The following is a 19,121-nucleotide window of genomic DNA, read 5'->3' on the forward strand; positions in this document are numbered from 1 at the left end:
CACCAGTGATTTATTTCTATTTTGACGAAAGATTTTTGGTTGTATCCAAACACATTTACTTATATCTTTGTTGACTTGAAAGATATCTACATCGTCATCATTCAAGTTCAGATACTTACTACTGTACATGAACTGGGTATAAAAACTCCAAGGATTATTTCATATTTAACTCTTCTTCTTCTTGTAACTGTAGGGTTCCAATGCTTTATAATCAGATCCAGAAAGGCAGGGGGGACATGTCATTACTGTCGTCTTTAGCCTCACTGTGTTGACCAGGGGGATGAATTTTTCAAGGGACCTTACCATGAGAAGTAAGCAAGAAAAAGAACTGCCTGAAATTACCAAAAAGGTATCAGAGACTTGTCATGAGGATCAATTCTTCACTACCAACACCAGTATGAACTGACTCACCTAACCAACCCCAAAGGGATGGCACCAACATACTTAGAGATTCACAAGTGCAGGTATAACCCACTTGTTAAGACCAAGATTGTTAAATGAATATAGGACAATCATGCTGGGGAAACCCAGACAAAGACTGAGGCCAACATCAAATGTCTATCCACCCTTGGAATCCATTGGGTGACCCAAAAACTAGTTCTGCCCTCCATGTATAAATATGTCAAGTCATATTAAACCTTTGAGAGCTTTTAGACATTTTTCAGAGAGCTTTGAGACTTTATGAAGAAGATATCTTTAATAATAAATAAAATAAACATGCATTTATTGTAAATTTAAAATTAGCGTCTTCACAAAGAAATTTGCACATGGTGTACAGTAAACCCCCCATGTTCACGGTCTCACGATTCGCCGACTCACCTATTCGCAGATTTCTCTATGGACATATATACGCATTATTTGCTAAAAATTCACTCGTGCAGTATTTTTCACTGAGAAATATTCACTAATTACTGTATTTTCCTATCATTTTCATGACTTAATGCACTTTTTGTGATAAAACTTTCAAAATACTCAAGTACCCAGGTAGTGCTCGAGTTATGATAATTCGATTTTTGAATGAGGTAAGCAATTAATAACGATATGACAATATAAAATATTTTTGAAGTTTGTGCGGGCACAGGCAGCAGCATACAATCAGGCAGCGAGAGAGACCAAATTACAATAGACCAACTTCTTTTCCTCCATCTCTTTATCCCATCTTCTAGTTAAAAAAGTAAAAGAGAATGATAAAAGTATTATTAGTAAAATTATACTCTTGCGTAAATGCATACAGCCATAAACAACCAAATGAGAAACAGTTTTATACTTATAACCGAATTGGATAAACAACCATTTTGCAAGTATTTTAACCATCGTATGGTAGTAAACAATTACCGTAGTTATAGCATAAGTGACGTTAAGTAAAATAGGAATGATATATTTTTACATTATACCCTTATTCAATATGGATAAAAGATCGGCAAGGAAATATACTGCTAAATTTAGGCTGCAAGTTGTAGCTGAAACTGAGAAAACAATGTTCAAGCTGCTAATGACTGTAAATTATAGTACACCAGCAACATGGATAAAATTCAACAGTAATTAAAATTGGAGAGAAAGTATTTTAATCAAAACTACTGGGCATGAAAGAATACATATTACTGCTATTTTTATGCCGATAAAAGATAAATACGTAGAGCTCATATTATGATGAAATCAAGTGAAAATAGCGAATGGAATCTTCATTTTTTTTTAAACAGAACAAACATGCCCCCAAAACGGCCAACATCATCTATTAACGAAAACAATAGGTAAATTAATTTTACACCAAGACGTATTTAAGTTATATTTCGACTTAAAAACACTTCGTATAACAAAAAATAACCTTGCCCCATATAAATAAAGTATCTAGAGATTCACTTACACTAACTTGAAGCAAGAAAATCGCTCTGAACAGAGTTAAATACTGCGAAATAAATTTACCGCACAATCGATTTCCAAACCAAAACACTGATCGTTATGATCGCAATTGATAATACAAAAACAATATAAAAAAATATACAATATTATTAGATACAGTGAATTAAAGCATAACATTTTAAAAGATCCATGGAAAAGATGCATATTCGTTATGTTGATGTTTGTATAATACAATACTGTGTGAACATAGAGTACAGTATAATGTACGCTAGGCTACCGTATATGTATACGATATACCATAGTGTATGCTAAGCTAATTCTTATTTTTTATTCAACTTCTCTTTGTATAGAATTATCATAAGTCACTCTGCATGAACCTCCAGAATTAGCCAATATTAATAATTACTATACCGTATATGTATAAGAGTATACTTTATATTTTATGACGGGTCTGGCTTAAGACGTTCCGAGGTTACAATGCTATTCAAATATATTCATCAGAAATTATTTCCTGGTTTACGCATGCTCTGAAATGGCAGAATAATCAAAATTTGGAGGGGTTTTTTTATGAAAAACTCAATAAACATGCAGTTTACATCGTTTTCAACACACCCAAAGCATTAAAAGTAAGGTTTTCTTAGGATTTTTGACAATTTTTTTACGATTTTCGGTTTATGACGCACAGTAAAAACGGAACCCCCGTCGTAAACCGGGACTGCCTGTACATAGCAGTACTGAATACTCTAGTGTAGGCTAAGCTATATTCAAGGTATGCTTTTTCCAACAAACGATGGGGTTTTTGGAAACTAACCCCATCATAAGTAGGATAATACCAGTATAAGCATTTTTAGCTTTTTTTTGTGTTTGAACTATCAAACTAGGCAGTTCTAAGTGTTTTTAGAAGGCTTCTAGTATTCGCAAGTTTTAGCTATTCGTGGGGGTGTGTGGTACACATCCCCCGCGAATACGTGGGGTTTACTGTAAAGGGACGCTTGAAGATTCTATAGCACAGGAACATGGTCTAAATTTCTCAGAAACAAAGACAGTGTGTTATTGTGCAAGCTTGGTGTCCCATCACCCACAAGTGCTTCTGTGTTTTGGTGTTGCAGCATCATTATTAAGTCTTGTAACTGAATAATTGCTTGTGAAGTTGTCAGTTAATTCACACTGAGCAGTGAAAATGAAAAGCAACAAGAAAGTACCACGTTTTCAGAAAACAAAATCTTCCAGAGTTGGTGCATGTTCATATTCCTCCACATGTGAACATTATTTGGCATTGAATAAGTCTTATCCTTCTTAATTTTCAAATCCTTCTTAACTTTCAAAACTACAAAAGCATTCTTTGACTCCTAGAAAGAAAAAGTTCTTGATTGCTCCAACAGTAATATCAAAACATGGAACTAAATTCCAAGTGTTCAAGAGTCCCTCACCACAGTTAGGTGGTCCTAACTTGAAGGGGCATTTCAGCTGAAATGGAAAGATTGCTAGATTACTGGTATGTAAAAGTATCCCATAAGTAAATAAATCAGACACTTATGATGAGAGTGAAATGCCTGTGTTATGCCATTTAGGATATACTGTACTTGACCATTAACAAAAATGTGACAAAAACTATGGAGCTAGTTTTGAAAAGCAGCAATAGCAGAATGCTAAAATCCAATGCTAGAGTGCAATGGGGAGATATTACAAAAGAGGATATGAAGAGGAGATATAATGTCCAGCAGTCGGAAAATAACTATGGCCTCAAAGATTGAGATGGCTAGGACATGCACTAAGAAATACAGGACTGTAATAAATAATAAAAGTCCATGAGTACTGCTAATTTTCCTACTAAAATATTCCACAACCTGCGCATAGTGCCTGTTTCTTCTATCTGTTTCTAGCCCCTGTTAAAATAATTTCTAAAAAAGTAAACACTCTTTACTGTGAATGCCCTGGCAATAAGCAAGGGTGTTGTGTGCTTGTAACAACTAGAGTCAATTTGCATTTTTTCCATAAATTCTAAGTTTCTGGATGATTTATTTTAAGGTACTTTCTGAAGACACTCACATCTCTGAATCTACATATGTAGAACATAAGTTGCCTGCTTGAGGAAATATAGCAGAATAGCTCGCATAATATTCTGTGCATATCACATATGTATATAGTAGTGCAATAACTATTACTGAAAAGAACAGGAATCACAGCACGTAAGAGCATCATTTGCATACACAAGCAGGCAGCAAACACATGTTCAATACAAACAGCATCATAACTAAAAGCACAAATTACAAAAACAAGCTGGAAGAAAGACATGCAAAAAACCTGGAGCTTGTCCACACTCAATGATGGTATACAGTAAAATGAGGAACATTGAAAAGTACATCAAGTAGCAGGGGGTTGGCTGAGTATGCATGGTAAAACTGTTCTTATTAGAACTCTTTGCTTCTTGCACCTGGATGCATCCCACACTGTTAAAAGGCATTTTTAAAATGAATGGGTTTGTTATAACAAAAGTACAAAAAACACCAAAAAACTGAAATTCAGTACTCATGAATAGACATGAAAAAATATACAACTGTTACATATTTTTGCTACTTGCTAATATAGTGGCTATAGATAACCAGTATCATAAAACCACTTAACTGTGAAATGTCTAACATACACACAACAGTAACAGCTCCGTCACAAAAGGAACATATAAACAAAAACATGTACACTACAGTCAGACTTGAAAACACTAAAAAAAAAAGCAGTAAAAAACAAATCCAGACCACTCCGAAAACAAGAAGGCCACAAAAACATTAAATTTTACAAGATTTATACACAAACATTCACTTTTCCTATTTAACATGAAAGAGCATCTAAGTGGTAGATGGATTATGGGAAAAAAATGACCAGATGTCTGAAGGGGTCTTCTAAACCCAACACCAAGCAATTAAGAACAGCAATAATGAAAGTAACTGCTTCATTCAATTCTATAATGGATGATGACCAAATGCAATGTACTTGTAAAACTCAAAGGCTTTGTCATTTTGTGAATGAATTTAAATCTTGGAGGCATACAATAAAAATAACAGCAATAATGATGACATCCCTTCAAAAAGATTACCTTTAGGTCTCTTTTCACGAAGCGTCATTTCTTGGGCATCACTGTTTACCATGGCAATTGCAGCTGCTTCACATTTGGCACCTTCTTCACTTCCTGAGCTATCCTTGTGATGCACATCAGCCTTCAGATCTGTAGCCAGAACAATAAAAAACATTTCAGGTTTTACATGAAAAATGTAGAAACATCTAGAATAAACTACACCAAAATACAAATTTCTGTATAACTAGTAAATAAATATACATATCGGTTAAAAACTGTAAGTTGGGTACAATGAAAGTGGAGATGCTCATGTGTACTAACAATATTATATCTTTGCAAAATTGTGTATAGAAAATACTCTGCATTAAAAATAAAGAAAGATATTAAAAAAACGGAAATAGAAATAAGAGGCTTCCATTGTTTACCTATGGCAGTCAATAAATGACAATAACAAACTGTAAAGGCTATATTTATACCCTAAACCCGATGTAAAATAACCTTTTTTACCTCAACAGTAAATTGCAGTACCAGTCAACGATATCTAAAAGAGATTAACTTGTTTATGCCTGGTTATAATTATTTTACTTGGTTCCGTTTATCATTGACTCATAACTGGTAATTAATTAAGGCATAAAATGAAACACACAGCTTATGAATGAAGAAAATATAAGTTCAACACAAACAATGAATGAGAGAGGTGCTGGATCAAAAAGTAAGGTTTTGGAAAGGGATTAGTGTAAATCCCACATCACAACTAATTAGTTTGGCTACGGAACTTTTGCCACAACTTTGAAGGTAGCAATGAGGCCTTAAACAACTACGGTACTTCCAAAGAGCAAGAAGCATTCGTATTCTCTGGACCAAGGGTCTTGCTAGAAACATTACTATGTTTAGCTCCATCCCCAGATACAATAAATTGCCTCTTGCTCGTGTCAAGCCTGACTTGTCCCAGTTGATGAATATGCCCAATGCTCTCACAGGTTGTTGGGTAACTGAGGTGTCTCCAAAGTTCTGTGACAGATGATGCATTATCAGCCAATCATTGAGGCCCCTTAACGGTCCTCGCCTGTGACCCAAAATAGCAACCATGGCAACAAGACAAGTTAAATCTTCCAGAACAGTGGCCAGCCCAAAACAAAGGATCTTGAACTCAAAGACCTTTCCTTGCCAAGCAAACTGAAGTTTATCCTGTAAGACATGTGTATTGGGGCTTGAAAGTAACTATCCTTCGAATCCAGGGATGCTAAGAAATTGTCCCTCCAAATGAAGTGACATCAATGCTACTGTCTCCATCCTACATTCAGTTGGCTGCAAAAAGTGATTCACAGGTGAGGCTGATAAAAGGTCTCCATCCTCCGTAGGCTTTGGGGATACTGAATAGCTGGCTGTAAAAGCCACGAGATTGCTAAATAACTTCTCTCTAACTCATTCACCCGTCATTAACCTCGCCTCTCTGTCAAGGGCAAGAAACTTCGAGTTCCTGGTGCATGACACAAATCAAGTAGGTTCTGACATTAGTGGAAGGCTTGTCTCCAGCAAAGGCACTGATAACCTTGTTTCAAGATTTGAATCCCCCATAGGGTCCATTCCAATCTCCAACTAGTGGTACAATCGAACCTCTTAAAACTGGCATTCTGTGGTCCAGGAGCTCCCATGGTTCGACTCGATTTTGAATCAGCTGCCAATAGTTCGTTGAGCAGCCATGAGGGTGGCATCACATACTGTTTGCAACTTCCCAACAGCAAAAATTATGCCATATTTCTTTTGTTTTTATGAAAAAAATTCTTAGTAATGAAAATGTGTGAAGTCATATTATGTTTTTGATATTAAATTTAAATACAAAATAACAGGTTTTAATGTCAGAAAAACCTATTTTTGGTAGTCACCGTTGAGTCCTCAAGGAGTTACCCCCCATGGTGTGCCAGCGCTCCATGGTGATATACTAGCATCAAAGAAATATTTTTCTAGCCTGGTCTTGTAGCCGGGCATTGTGTCGTAATGAAAAAACTATGACACGTGATAGAGTATGATGGACTCAGAGATAAGGGGGCATTTTCCCTTATCTTCAGCGAAGCTGAACCCAGTTTTTCCTATGTCAAAAAATGCAAGAAGTGACTATTGCGCATGCGCATCTGTCCTCTTGTTTACAACCAGGGCAGGCAAAAGACCAGCTCCATTACCCTCTGCTAGTGCAAACTATGCGCACCACGTTTCAGTGCTCCTTACTGTTTTCACCAGCAAGAATTATGGAAACATCCAAACTCGAAAGTTAAGTGCTTATTTTTGAGCTCCACCTAAAAATTGTTAGTTTAAACAGTGGAACAAATGTTTTTTGTGTAAGGAATCTGGAAACTGGACTTTGTTTTCAGAGCACATGGTCGGTGCTCTCTCATGATCTCTGTTAACTGCGAAAGCCCCCAAAATTTGAATTTTTAATCATACAATTTAAAAGTGTAACAAAGAAATGTTCCAAAATTTATTATTAATTTAGATAATCCTTTCAGATAACGATGTCAACAATAGCCTAGGCGGTAGCCTACATGAGGCGGTAGCCTACTTGAGGCTGTAGCCTAACGAATTCAGTGTGAATAATGTAAATATAGTAGATGTTGTCCGTAGCTATTTCCTAGGATTACATATCCTAAAGGTGATTTAAATAACCTGGATTAGGTAGTAGCCCAATTTAAGGTAAGAACCTTTTAAGACGTATTCTTTTACGGTCCTAGGCAGCAGCCTAGCTTACACCAAGGGTCCTAGAATTCGATAAACAGGAAACTAAAATCTTCCCTCTATGTGGCCTCTGTACTTAGGTATGACCTAAAATAATCCAGGACTAGGCAGTAGCTTCCCATTACTGGACAATCATTTTCCTTGATGGTAATCTACAGTAGAACTAGATGAAAGTAGTAACCTGTTCCAGATGAGATGGAAGCCTAGCATCAAGGCTACATACTAAGTCAATTGTATTTTATGTAACCATACCCTTGTGAAATAAATAGTCCAGATTAGGCAGTATCCTAGATTAGAGTAAGTGATATATAAGATTGCATATTATTGGGTTACTATTTTATATAATAGACCAAATAACCTAGGACTGGATACAAACAAGGTAGGAGGTCAGCCTGAGCTAGACAAAAATAGTAGCCTAACTGTGTTTACTTATTAGCAAGTTGCTAATTCTATATAGCTTGTACATTTAAGTGTGATTTATAAAAATCTGGGTTAGCTAATACCCTATACTAGGATAAGAAAGAACACTAAACCTAGGAGTGCAGATAAACAGTATTCTAGGATTAATAACATTGGTAAGGGAAGCCTAGGAGTACATATAAACAGTATTCTAGGGTCAATAACATTGGTAAGGTCTTATGAAGCCTATACCCTTACAGGTGACATAAACCTAGAGCAGGCAATAGCCTAACTAGATTAAGTGGAAGTCCCTTATTAAGGGAATGTTCCTACTGTTAATTAAGAAACAGCGAGGCTGAGTATCAGACAAAAAGGTAGTCTCGGCTATATAAAACAAAAAAACCAGATTAAAAGAGGATTAATTTTTCATGTACCTTATATCCTCAGGTATTTAATTAAACCTAGAATAAGAAACGACCTGGAATAGGTTAAGCGAGAATCCTCTAAGAAGTCTTCTATGCTTAGATTAATATAGATTACACTAGAAGGATTAACCTAAGCCATATAAAACAGTAGCTTGGGTTAGTTATTAAACAACTTAGTTTATAGAAGATTAGTCCATATGGCATGACAATTTAGAATTAAAATTTCACATAGCCATTGCAAAAGGACTAACAGTTTAGGTAAAGCAGCCCTATATGCTGTCAGCGTCAACCTAAACCTAAAATGGTTTAAGTTAACTTGGATATTTATAAAAGGTATTACATTTACGCATAGTAATCACATTAACCTGTAAGATGTAATATACTAATGGCACAGGGTTTTACAAAAGTGTCCGTTTTTAAAACCAACTTATACTAATTGGTTTCTAATAACAACTTGGTTCTTTCACTATAGGGCCACCATTATGCAGGACCCTCAGCTCAAGTGTTCCGTGGCAAATTGCTCGGTTTGCTTTTTGCCAGTGGGTATGGCCCATTCCACCTGCCATGAGCATAGTCCTTACAAAAAACAAGACAGATCTGCTTGGCCACCAGATATGTACAAAATTTGCAGTGTGCTCTTGGCAGCAAGTTTTAAGGATGAGACAGCTCATTTCAAGCTGTCACAATGGGTCCTAGGGTTCAGCAAGGGGAAGGAAGGGGGATAATTGCATCTTTCCAGCAGAACTCCGGCAACACATATTTAACCCCTTCTCAGAAGATCTATATTTGGGCCAAAACCCAGTAACATCAGTCCCCAATACCTTCCAGGTTAACCCTGTGGGGGAAATAGAGGAAGTTCCTCTTGGAGGTGATTATCATACAGATGAAGTTGATATTGCTACCGAAATGACCTTGCTGAACCCAGAAGGTCCAGGGACACTACCTTCAGCTAACCGTGGGAGAAACTTTCCAGAAGGAATTCAATCCCCCATGCAACTCTCAGAAGCTGATCAGAATCCTTCCCTCAAAAGGGATACAAGGATTCAATTAACCCTAACTGAAATTACTACATTTTCAAAGGGGTATAGTAACTCACCCAGGACCTCTGTCCCCTGGGTCACAGGCAGTCACAGTTCGGCTGTGGATGCTCAGTCAAATTATGCAAGCTCCCCCAAAGGGGATACACAGTTTGCAGCATTTGATCAGTTCCGTAAGGAAATTATAAGTAATATCAAAGATGCCCTTGCTACAGGACGGCAATATATAATGGACATATTGCACAATTCCAAACAGGAAATTCAAGAAATCAAGTCAGTGATGTACACTCCAAAGTGTAAAAGTACTGCATCCTGCAATCAAAAAGGGAAAGTGGAAACAAACTCTGACCAAACAAGATCCAAGGTTAGAATTCCAACTGGAGCCAACAAAACAGCCAGTTCGGATTATAAAGCTTCAGGTCAGAATGTAACGGGCTCCAACATTCTCCCCTGATGATACTGATGATCCTTGGCGAGATGCTTCAATGTGTATTTTCTCTCCTGATGGTAAGTATTTAATTAAGGAGAGAAAAACCTTGATCGAAGTTGTACATGTGAGTTTAGAGGCAGGGCAGCATTCCCTAATACAGAATGGCACCTGATACCACCTTTGCCAGACATGGAGAAACCTCGAAAGGAAACAGTTCTCTTATGTGGGAATACAGCATTAAAAGCTATACATGACGCCCTTTACCAGGTCAACGGTAGGTGGATCTGTACTCCCATTATGAATAAAACCCAACTTGCTCACCAAGTACCTCTGGCCTCCTGTCCCTTCACCTTTAGAATAATTAACCATGTGAAGGCAAACTTTCAGAATTATGTAGTAACTAGAAAACAGGAGTCAATGGCAGAACTAAAACCATTTGCCACAGTCCTCTGGGTTTCAAAAAATTCCACCAAGGAGTGGGCAACACTTCAACTCCCTTTTGAAAGGAAAAAGTTCCCCTCGGATGTTGCTACTCAGGAATTTGGGACCCCTATGAGAAGAATCTCAGATGAGACAGCTTCATCAGAATCCTGTGCTAGGACTCTTCTCCTTAGTATCTTAACCTCTTCCACCTTGCTAGAAATTGCCACCAAAAGGCTTCCAGAGGATTCCAGGACACTTTTTGCTGTTGTGGCTAAAAGTCTTATGAGAACCCTATGGAAAGCATAGTATGACTTTTTTGACTGGCGCTTAAAAGCGCGAATGGAAACATTAGAAGGCTCCAAGAAGTCACTTCCTAATGTGACTGCTTTATTAGAGTCTAACCCCTTCTGTAGGGACCTGTTTGAGGATTCTGTTGTAAATCAAGTCAATGAGCAAGCACGACAACAAAATTGTGCAATGTACGTTCTTCTGGGAAAAAGAGAATTCAGGAAACAAAAAGCCCAAAATTTCTCTTTACCCAATTCAAAAAAGGCTCACTTTGATAACAAATCATATAAGCCTGCAATCACCTCCAAAACTTTTCCTCATGAACAGGTAGGTAGTCAGAAGGGACAACCCCCTTCAAAAGGACAGCAACAGCCACATTAGCAAGGACATGCTTTTCATAAGGTCCAAAAACCATCTTACAAAGGAAAAGGAAAAGCAATGCCCAGAATGCCTATCAAAGGAAAAGGTAGAGGAAGAAGGGAATATCAATAAGAGCTGTTTGGTTGGGGGTCGACTTCAAAGACACCACAAGGAATGGAAGTCTTCTTCTTGGGGACAAAGCATTGTTCTCAACAGGCTGGGGTGGAAATGGTCTCATCCTCCCCTGCCTCTAAAGGGGTTCTTTCAAGCATCAAGCCCCTCTCTGGAAGATTACGTGCAGAAGGCCCTATTAAAAGGTGCCATAGATAAACATGCATATATTGCCACCAAGCACGTCTCTTCAGTGTTCCCAAAAAGGATTCCTCCGAAAAAGAGTGATCCTCGACGTATCAACATTGAACAAGTACACTATTTGCCAAAAGTTTCAGATAACTACCGTTGTCCAAGTACATTCAGCCATTCCAAAAAGGCACTGGACAGTTTCTATAGATCTAAAAGACTCATACTGGCACATCCCTATTGCCGCTCCCTTTCACCCCTTCCTAGGGTTCCAGATAGGGAAAGAGACGTACAGGTTCAAAGTTATGCCTTTTGGGCTAAACATTGCTGCAAGAATTTTTACAAAATTAGCAACGGTAGTTGTCCAGGAACTCAGGAAAGAAGGAATACAACTAATAGCTTATCTAGACAACTGGTAATCTGGGGGGCCACAAGAAATGAATGCTTGAAAAACCTAAGAGCAGTGGTCAACAAACTCTAGTCAAAAGGTTTTATAATATATTGGAAAAAATCCCGCCTCACGCCCAGCAGACGCTTTCAGTGGTTGGGACTGTGTTGGGATACTCTTCAGGGCCTGTTGTCTCTCCCCATCAAAGCTCAGAACAGAATAAGGAAAAAACCTCAAAAGGTTCCAGGAGCAGCCCAGAGCTTCCAGGTGGCAATTAGAACATATGATGGGTCTACTGCAGTTTGCATCAGTAATACATCCAATACTCAGATTGCAACTGAAAAACATGAACAAATTTTGGCTATTGCACGCAAAAAAAAGATGCGAGACCGATCTCAAAAGTCGGGGAGATACTTCAGCCTTGGACCCAGAAGGAATCTCTGGCGAAACAGGTCACCCAGACTCCTCCATCTGTAAGAGTGACAATACACACAGATGCCTCGTTGACAGGTTGGGAAGGACACTGGGAGGATCGTCAGGTGGCAGGGAGGTGGTCAGCTACTCTGAGGAAGTGTCATATCAATTAATTGGAACTGATGGCTGTCTTTTTGTCTCTCAAAAAACTCAAACCTCCAAAAGAAACACATATTCTGTTGGTTCTAGACAACACAACTGCAAAGTCCTGCATCAAGAGATCGAGATCACGTTCACCTCCTCTCAACATGGTAATGCTAGCCATCCTTCAGATGGCACAAGTAAAGGAGTGGCACCTGTCTGCAATTCACCTCACAGGGTCTCTCAACATAATAGCAGACTCTCTATCGAGGAAAACGACAGCCTCAACAGAGCGGATGTTGGACAACCATTCTTTTTAAACAATAGCCAACATGCTTCCACAACCGGAAGTGGACCTGTTCGCCACATGCGAGAATCACAAACTCCCAGTATATGTATCTCCGAACTTCGACAATCAAGCAATAGCAAGAGATGCCTTCCTACAAGACTGGAACAAGTGGAGGACAATATATCTTTTTCCTCCATTGTCCCAGATTTCGAAGGTTCTGAGCAAACTCCTAACCTTCAAAGGCACAGCTTACTTAATAGCCCCAAATTGGCCAAACAGGAATTAGTTCCTATCACTTCAACAATAAGCGAAAAGATCAATTCCACTATCGTTCCCTGTTCTATCCCAGAAAGTAGGAGGGAAAATCGTTTACACATCCTCCTTTCTGAGCCGAGACCTTCACATATGGATTTTTTAAACATTATCTACCATGAAAACTACTCGCCCAACATTGCTAGGTACCTAGTGTAAAAATTACCGACGTCATCTATCCGACAATACCAGTCCGTATGGAAGATATGGTTAATTATATCCATCCTGAGAGCCCAGTTCAAATTTCTATGGAAACACTTAAATTTTCTGATATATCTTTTTGAAGACAAACGCCTTGCGGTTACAACCATCATGGCATACAAGGTAGCGTTAACAGAACCTTTGCTTTATGGATTCGGGATTGACACCAGCATATAAGTTGTTATTTCCCTTCTGCGGTCTTTTGCTCTACAAAGACCTGCTCCTGAAAGACTCCCAATTATTTGGTCCCTGAACAAAGTACTTGGACTTCTATCTACCCCTCAATTCAGCGGACCCAATACAACCGCAACTCACAAGCTACAGAAGGCGATATTCCTGATTGCATTAGCATCAGGAGCCCGTATTAGTGAACTGGGCTCTCTTAGACGGGGACGATATATCACAAACTGCTGATAATCAATTATTAATGTCCCCAGGCCCATCATTCCTGGCCAAGAATGAGGATCCTTTAAGAAGGAAATCTATTCTTATGAGGAAACTCAATTTAAGACAAAACATTATGCCCAGTTCAAGCACTTAAGGTTTACCTAGAGGTCATGGCAGACATCCAAGAAGGTCCAATTTTCCTAAGCCTTAGCACGAATAAACCACTCTCTACAAGGGCTAAGAATAATTTTAGTGCCCCTCATTAAAATAGCAAACCCACAATCCTTTTGTAGGTCACATGAAATTAGGAAAGTAAGTAGGTCGTTGGCCTTCTTCAGAAATGTCTCTTTTGAAGAAGTCTCCAAAAGTACAGGGTGGGCATCAGAGACAGTGTTGTTAAAACGTTACTGCCATGAGCTCAAACAAATTCGTCTGCACTGCATGTCAGTAGGTGGTATGGTTAGTTCTTTTTTAGTTTCTTGTTTCTTGTTACCAAAACCACAAAAGGTTTTTTTTTTTTTTTAGATAAGGAATGGGCCTGAAACTTGTGGCTTGACCTCACACCATAAATGTTTTTTCTTTGGGTTGTTTGGGATTAAAATTTTGAGAGCTTAAGCCTTTTGTCACCTGTCAATTTCTTTTGTAAAGCTCCTTGAGGACGAAACAAGTGACTACGCTAGAAAAAAACAGGTTTTGACGTACGAAAAACCTATTTTTGGTAGTCGCTGTTGAGTCCTCAAAACTCTCCCACTTCTCTGACAAAAGGCATGGGATTTGGGCTAGGGATCATCCTACATTGACCAGCAGAGAGTAAAGCACTGGCACACCAGGGGGTAACTCCTTGAGGACAAAACAAGCAACTATGTTATCAAAAATATTTTCTTAAAGATTCCATTTGGGAAGGCTCTACAATGTCAAAACTTTTGATCAAAATAATGAGACTTGACAATGCACAAATTCCTTACTCTTAGAGTGCTTGAAAGACCTCATTTCTTTTATATAGCTGTATATTTACCCATTCAATATGCCACCCACGAGATCAGATGATGTTAGAGGTAAGACGTGCAAGCATAAATCTTTATCTATGCTAGAAAATGTTTCTATCCTTCCCCTCCGTTAGCAAATGTTTAGTGTTCATTTTCCTCAATAGATGGCAGTGTATGACAGCGAATGAATACAGTGATTGCCAAATTTCATTGTTTATTTTCGTCATTTCATTACCTTCTACAATCAAAATAAATGATGAAGAAACTAACAGTGATAATTATGAAGATAGTAAATTTAGGAGGTGAAAGTCACCGATAACATTCTGCAGATTCTGACAAAAGTTATGTATAGTTGATTTACGGTCAGGCTAACTCGAGAATGTAGGCTATATGTGTTAAATACAGTATATATACTATTTTAAAGAAAATTATACGGTATTTAGTTATAAAATGATACAGTAAAAATATATAAGTAATAAAATGATAAAAAGTGGTGTCAGCACTTAGCCAAGTAGTAGGCTACGTCAGCAACTAGGATACTTATATGTGGAATTAGCTTACAAGACTAATTAGCTTAAAAGACTATGTTTACACAGGGCTTCAATTTCTAGGGGTGTATTCCATATTAAGGGAGTTTCTATGGTCCGGCAGTGGCCTGGTCCCAAGGTTCCTGGACTTAAGAGGTTGGGCTGTTTAAGAATTTCTGGAGACCAGCCTCACTGGAAGCAGATCTGAACACAGTTGGCTTTGAGTTTCATCTACTGTGACAACCAGAGAGATATTTTTGGGGGTCTTCAACCTTAGTGAGCAAGCACACTCAAAGACGGCCGCATGTTGCAACTATAGAGTTAATAACACTTGAACTAGACAAAAGAGCAACAGGCATGTTGTCAGACAAAGAATGAGGTGAAGGAGCAATAGTGCTACTTGGCATGTAACATTCAGTGTCAGGGGAACAGTCACTCAAATAACACTCTCTTGCAGGGAAACTTTACTCCTGGAGAAGAGCTTACTTCTATTGCTGATGGATAAACAAACGAATGCAGATATGCTTATGCTGCAGAGGAAAAATGGTAGGTTGCCTGGCAGGGGATGAGAAATCATACAGAATCTCCAAAAGCTTATGTAAGTTCAATTTCACTTGCTTGTGTGACAGACTAAAAAGGAAGCTTTTAACCTCCTCATTTTGAAGTCTTAGAGAGGCTGTAGGATTGAATCAGTAGGCCCAGGAGAGGTATATAATAATGAAAGATAAAGGTTTAAGACAGATCTAGAGAGGACAACAAAGAACCCTTGCCTGAGTTCTTGGGACACCTACAAAGTTTTTTACTTCAGTACTGTATTATATATTTGCCACTGAGGCCAGGACCAATGGTTACATACCTCACAAGCACAGACAGGCTACAAACCTAACACCGTCAGGTACTACAAAATAAATAAGGGTCTCTAAGTTGTACATGAAATTATGGCACTGTCTACTGAGCATCTACACTTAACTATTATTAAAATTAGTTATGGAAATTTATTTAACAAATATCAAACTGATCAAAGTGCTAAATCTCAAAACCTCATATTGTGTGCCATAATTACATAACATAGAAATATTCCATAAAGATCTATTTTGGGTAAGTAAAAATCTTGAACAAGATAATCGTGAATCCATTATAAAATAAACATACAATACTATGCAGTACACAGATTGTAAATAACCAAAAACAACTTAAAATGAACAAGAACAAAATCTTCTCAAAGAGTATTTTTCTTTAAAATGCTTAATAACACTGCTCAAAGAAAAAAATCATGAACTATATGAAAATGCAAAACATATCAAGACGTCTACAACTGATAAGAGCATAAAATGACAATAAAAGCAGTGCTCCAAACACTGCGGAGGTCACTGAACTTCTCTTAGCAAAACACTAATGAACTACAGTGCTAAGCTATTTATGATCCCACTAATTTAAATGCCCACCTGAACTTCGTATAATAAAGGACTAACTTTTAACTTATAAGAACTGAATATAATGGCTAATAATGTATAAAAATGACATTTTTATAATAAAGTTTTATATATACTTACCAAATAATTACATAGCTATTAGTTTCTACTTTACACGGCAGCTCAAAATTAAAAACTCGCTCTAGTGCTCTTTTGTTTTGGGTGTAGGTAGACTGCCCCGCCCACTTTCGGAGAAGAATAGGTACAGCACAGCTAAAGAGCTCAATCTGTTTATGCTTTATGTCTGTGAGAGGGGAGGATGGAGGGCTCTGATCATGTAATTATTTGGTAAGTATATTGTATATAAAGCTAATTTACCATAAAAAGGTCATTTTTATTTAAGTAACTTACATAGCTGAACCCCACACTGAAAGGTGGTGGGATGTATGGACATGTATGTGCTACTCAAAAAACACTCAGATATGGAGAAGAACTTGGAATAGAAAATTAGCTAGCATCGTGATATGCTTGTTGTAACCTTACCCGGTGAGGGAGCTACAGCAGATAAGTAATGCCTCTGGTCAGAGCTCCTCTCGACCTGTAGTGGCATGGCGGTAGAGCCAAGAGTTGCCTCTACATTAGTGGGTGCTTTGCAAAGCAGGAGCATATTGCAGGCTGCCAAAGCTTACACTTCAACAGAACACATAAACGATATGTGTGTGTGCCCTTGCCCTGGGCGCACAGCACAACAAAATATGACCAGATAAAAGATTTTTAACCTACACCTTAAACAAATTTAAAAATCAACCAGAACCATAAAAAAACCAAAGACTGGTGGCACTAACAACACACAGTGCCCCCTAGACTTCCAAAGGAATGCAACAATCCTTATTCAAGGAGAGTGGACAGAGGAAAATGAAGGCATTCCTCCTATCCTTCATCCCCCAATACCATGCCAGCTGCGAAGAACGGGCCTAGTGTACTGCATTTTTCGTACACTGTTTCGATATTGCGCAGGTAGAACATAGCGATAAGTGACTTGCATCTACAATATGTTGATTGCAAGATTGAAGAAAGAGACAGATTACGTCTGAAGGCCAAAGACATAGCCATTGCTCTTATTTCATGCGCCTTGATTTTACATAAAGGCAGGAAATCATTCTGAACCCCCGAGATTGATTTGGAAATCAAGGTCCTTGCAAAGAATGTCAAGGCATTCTTGGATAACAGGCGACTGGGGTCTAACTGAACACCAAAGATTTGAGGAGGAACCTCTAATTCTCTTGGTTCTCTCTAGGTATTCTTGTAATGCTCTTACTGGGCAGAGGACTCTCTCCTGATCCGCTGGGCCCAGGATCTCAGACAAACTCTTGACCGAAAACAAATGTGGCCAGGGGTTAGCAGGGTCCCCATTCTTTACCATGAGTCCTAATGTCAACGAGCATACAGCATTATCTTGAGCAAAACCTATCCATTATCAAGTGCACATGTAGCTCACTAGCTCTCTTAGCCATAGCTAAGGCCGTCAAGAATAGGGTCTTCCTCATCAGGTTTCTAAGAGGAGGATTCTACAGGTTCAAAAGGCTGGCCTGAAAGCCATTTGAGAATAATGTTTAAGTTCCAAGCGACTTTAAAATGTTTTTCTTGTTTACATGTATTAAAAGATTTTATCAAATCACTATTATCCGGATTAGAGGACACATCCACTCCTCTATGTTAGAAGACGGAATTCAACACTGCCCTGCAACCCTTGATGGTTGATGTAGCCAACCCCTTCTAGGATCAAAGGAATAATAAAAAGTCTGCAATTTGGGCTACAGATGTCTGAGAAGAAGAGATATTTACGCTCTCAGCACCAACTGTGAAAGACTGCCTACTTGGTTTGGTGGACTGCAGCAGAAGATTGTTGCCCACACTTGACAATAGCTTCTGCAGCCTTCCTTGAAAATCCTTTCGCCCTGACAAGCTCCCTAACAGTCTGAAGCCTGTCAGAGCGAGAGTGGATAAGCCTTGATGGAATCTGTGAAAATGCGTCTGTTTGAGATTTCTCTTCTGAGAAAGTAGCCTTGGGAAATCCATCAGCAGACCCAGAAGATCCGGAAACGAGCACCACAAATCTCGGTTCTTAAGGACCCCAGGGGTAAAGTTGGTTGCCAACTTATGGGCTCCGTCTCTCACTGCTCTATCGGCACAAGCAAGAACCGCCAACCAATCTGCAGCGAAGTTCTCCTGAAATGTGGCGCAGTCCTCAATTTTCTTTGCTAATGCCCCTACCATCCAATCAAGGAAACTGAGGACCTCGAAGACTTTGAAAATATCTTTAATAAGATGGTCCAGCTCCAACGCAGTGAAAAGGGTTCTTGCAGAGGAGAAAGCCGAGCGATGTGTAGCCTCGATAAGCTAGAAAGGACCCCTTGAGAGGAGGCAGAAACTCCCAAGGAAGGTGCTTCTCCAGTGGCTTATGACAGATACTTCTGCTGTGTCAATTGAGGAGAAGTACAGAAAACTGCTTTCCCAACATCTCTTTTCTCCGACAACCAGTCACCGATGAGGGTTAAAGCTTTCCTAGAGGAAAGTACCATAAAGGCTGAGCCCAGAGAAGATTGGGCGGCTGGAGAGAAGAACGAAGGATAGCACACCAAGAAGAATTGTAAAAGAGTCGAATAGTTCGATGTTGGTTGTTTCTCTTCAACAGGTTCCTCCTCAGAGTAAATGGGCGACATCGGAGGGTCCGTAGGGTCC

The 19,121-nt window shown here is 38.7% G+C and overlaps 1 protein-coding gene across 5 annotated transcripts in view; it reads right to left on the bottom strand.

The window, feature by feature from the left end:
- The window catches only part of LOC136853464 (pecanex-like protein 1), a 153,118-nt gene that overhangs the window by 123,105 nt on the left and 10,892 nt on the right, over window positions 1-19,121 (bottom strand). For all 5 annotated transcript variants that reach the window (XR_010857472.1, XM_067129056.1, XM_067129060.1 and 2 more), the window contains exon 3: window positions 4,952-5,080. Coding sequence is in view for 4 of the 5 variants with exons in the window: in XM_067129056.1 (XP_066985157.1) it covers window positions 4,952-5,080 (129 nt within the window). In the remaining variant the exon portion in view is untranslated. The remainder of the gene's footprint in view (window positions 1-4,951; window positions 5,081-19,121) is intronic.

Source organism: Macrobrachium rosenbergii, chromosome 27, assembly GCF_040412425.1.
Source record: "Macrobrachium rosenbergii isolate ZJJX-2024 chromosome 27, ASM4041242v1, whole genome shotgun sequence".
In the NCBI taxonomy this organism is placed as follows: Eukaryota; Metazoa; Arthropoda; class Malacostraca; order Decapoda; family Palaemonidae; genus Macrobrachium; species Macrobrachium rosenbergii.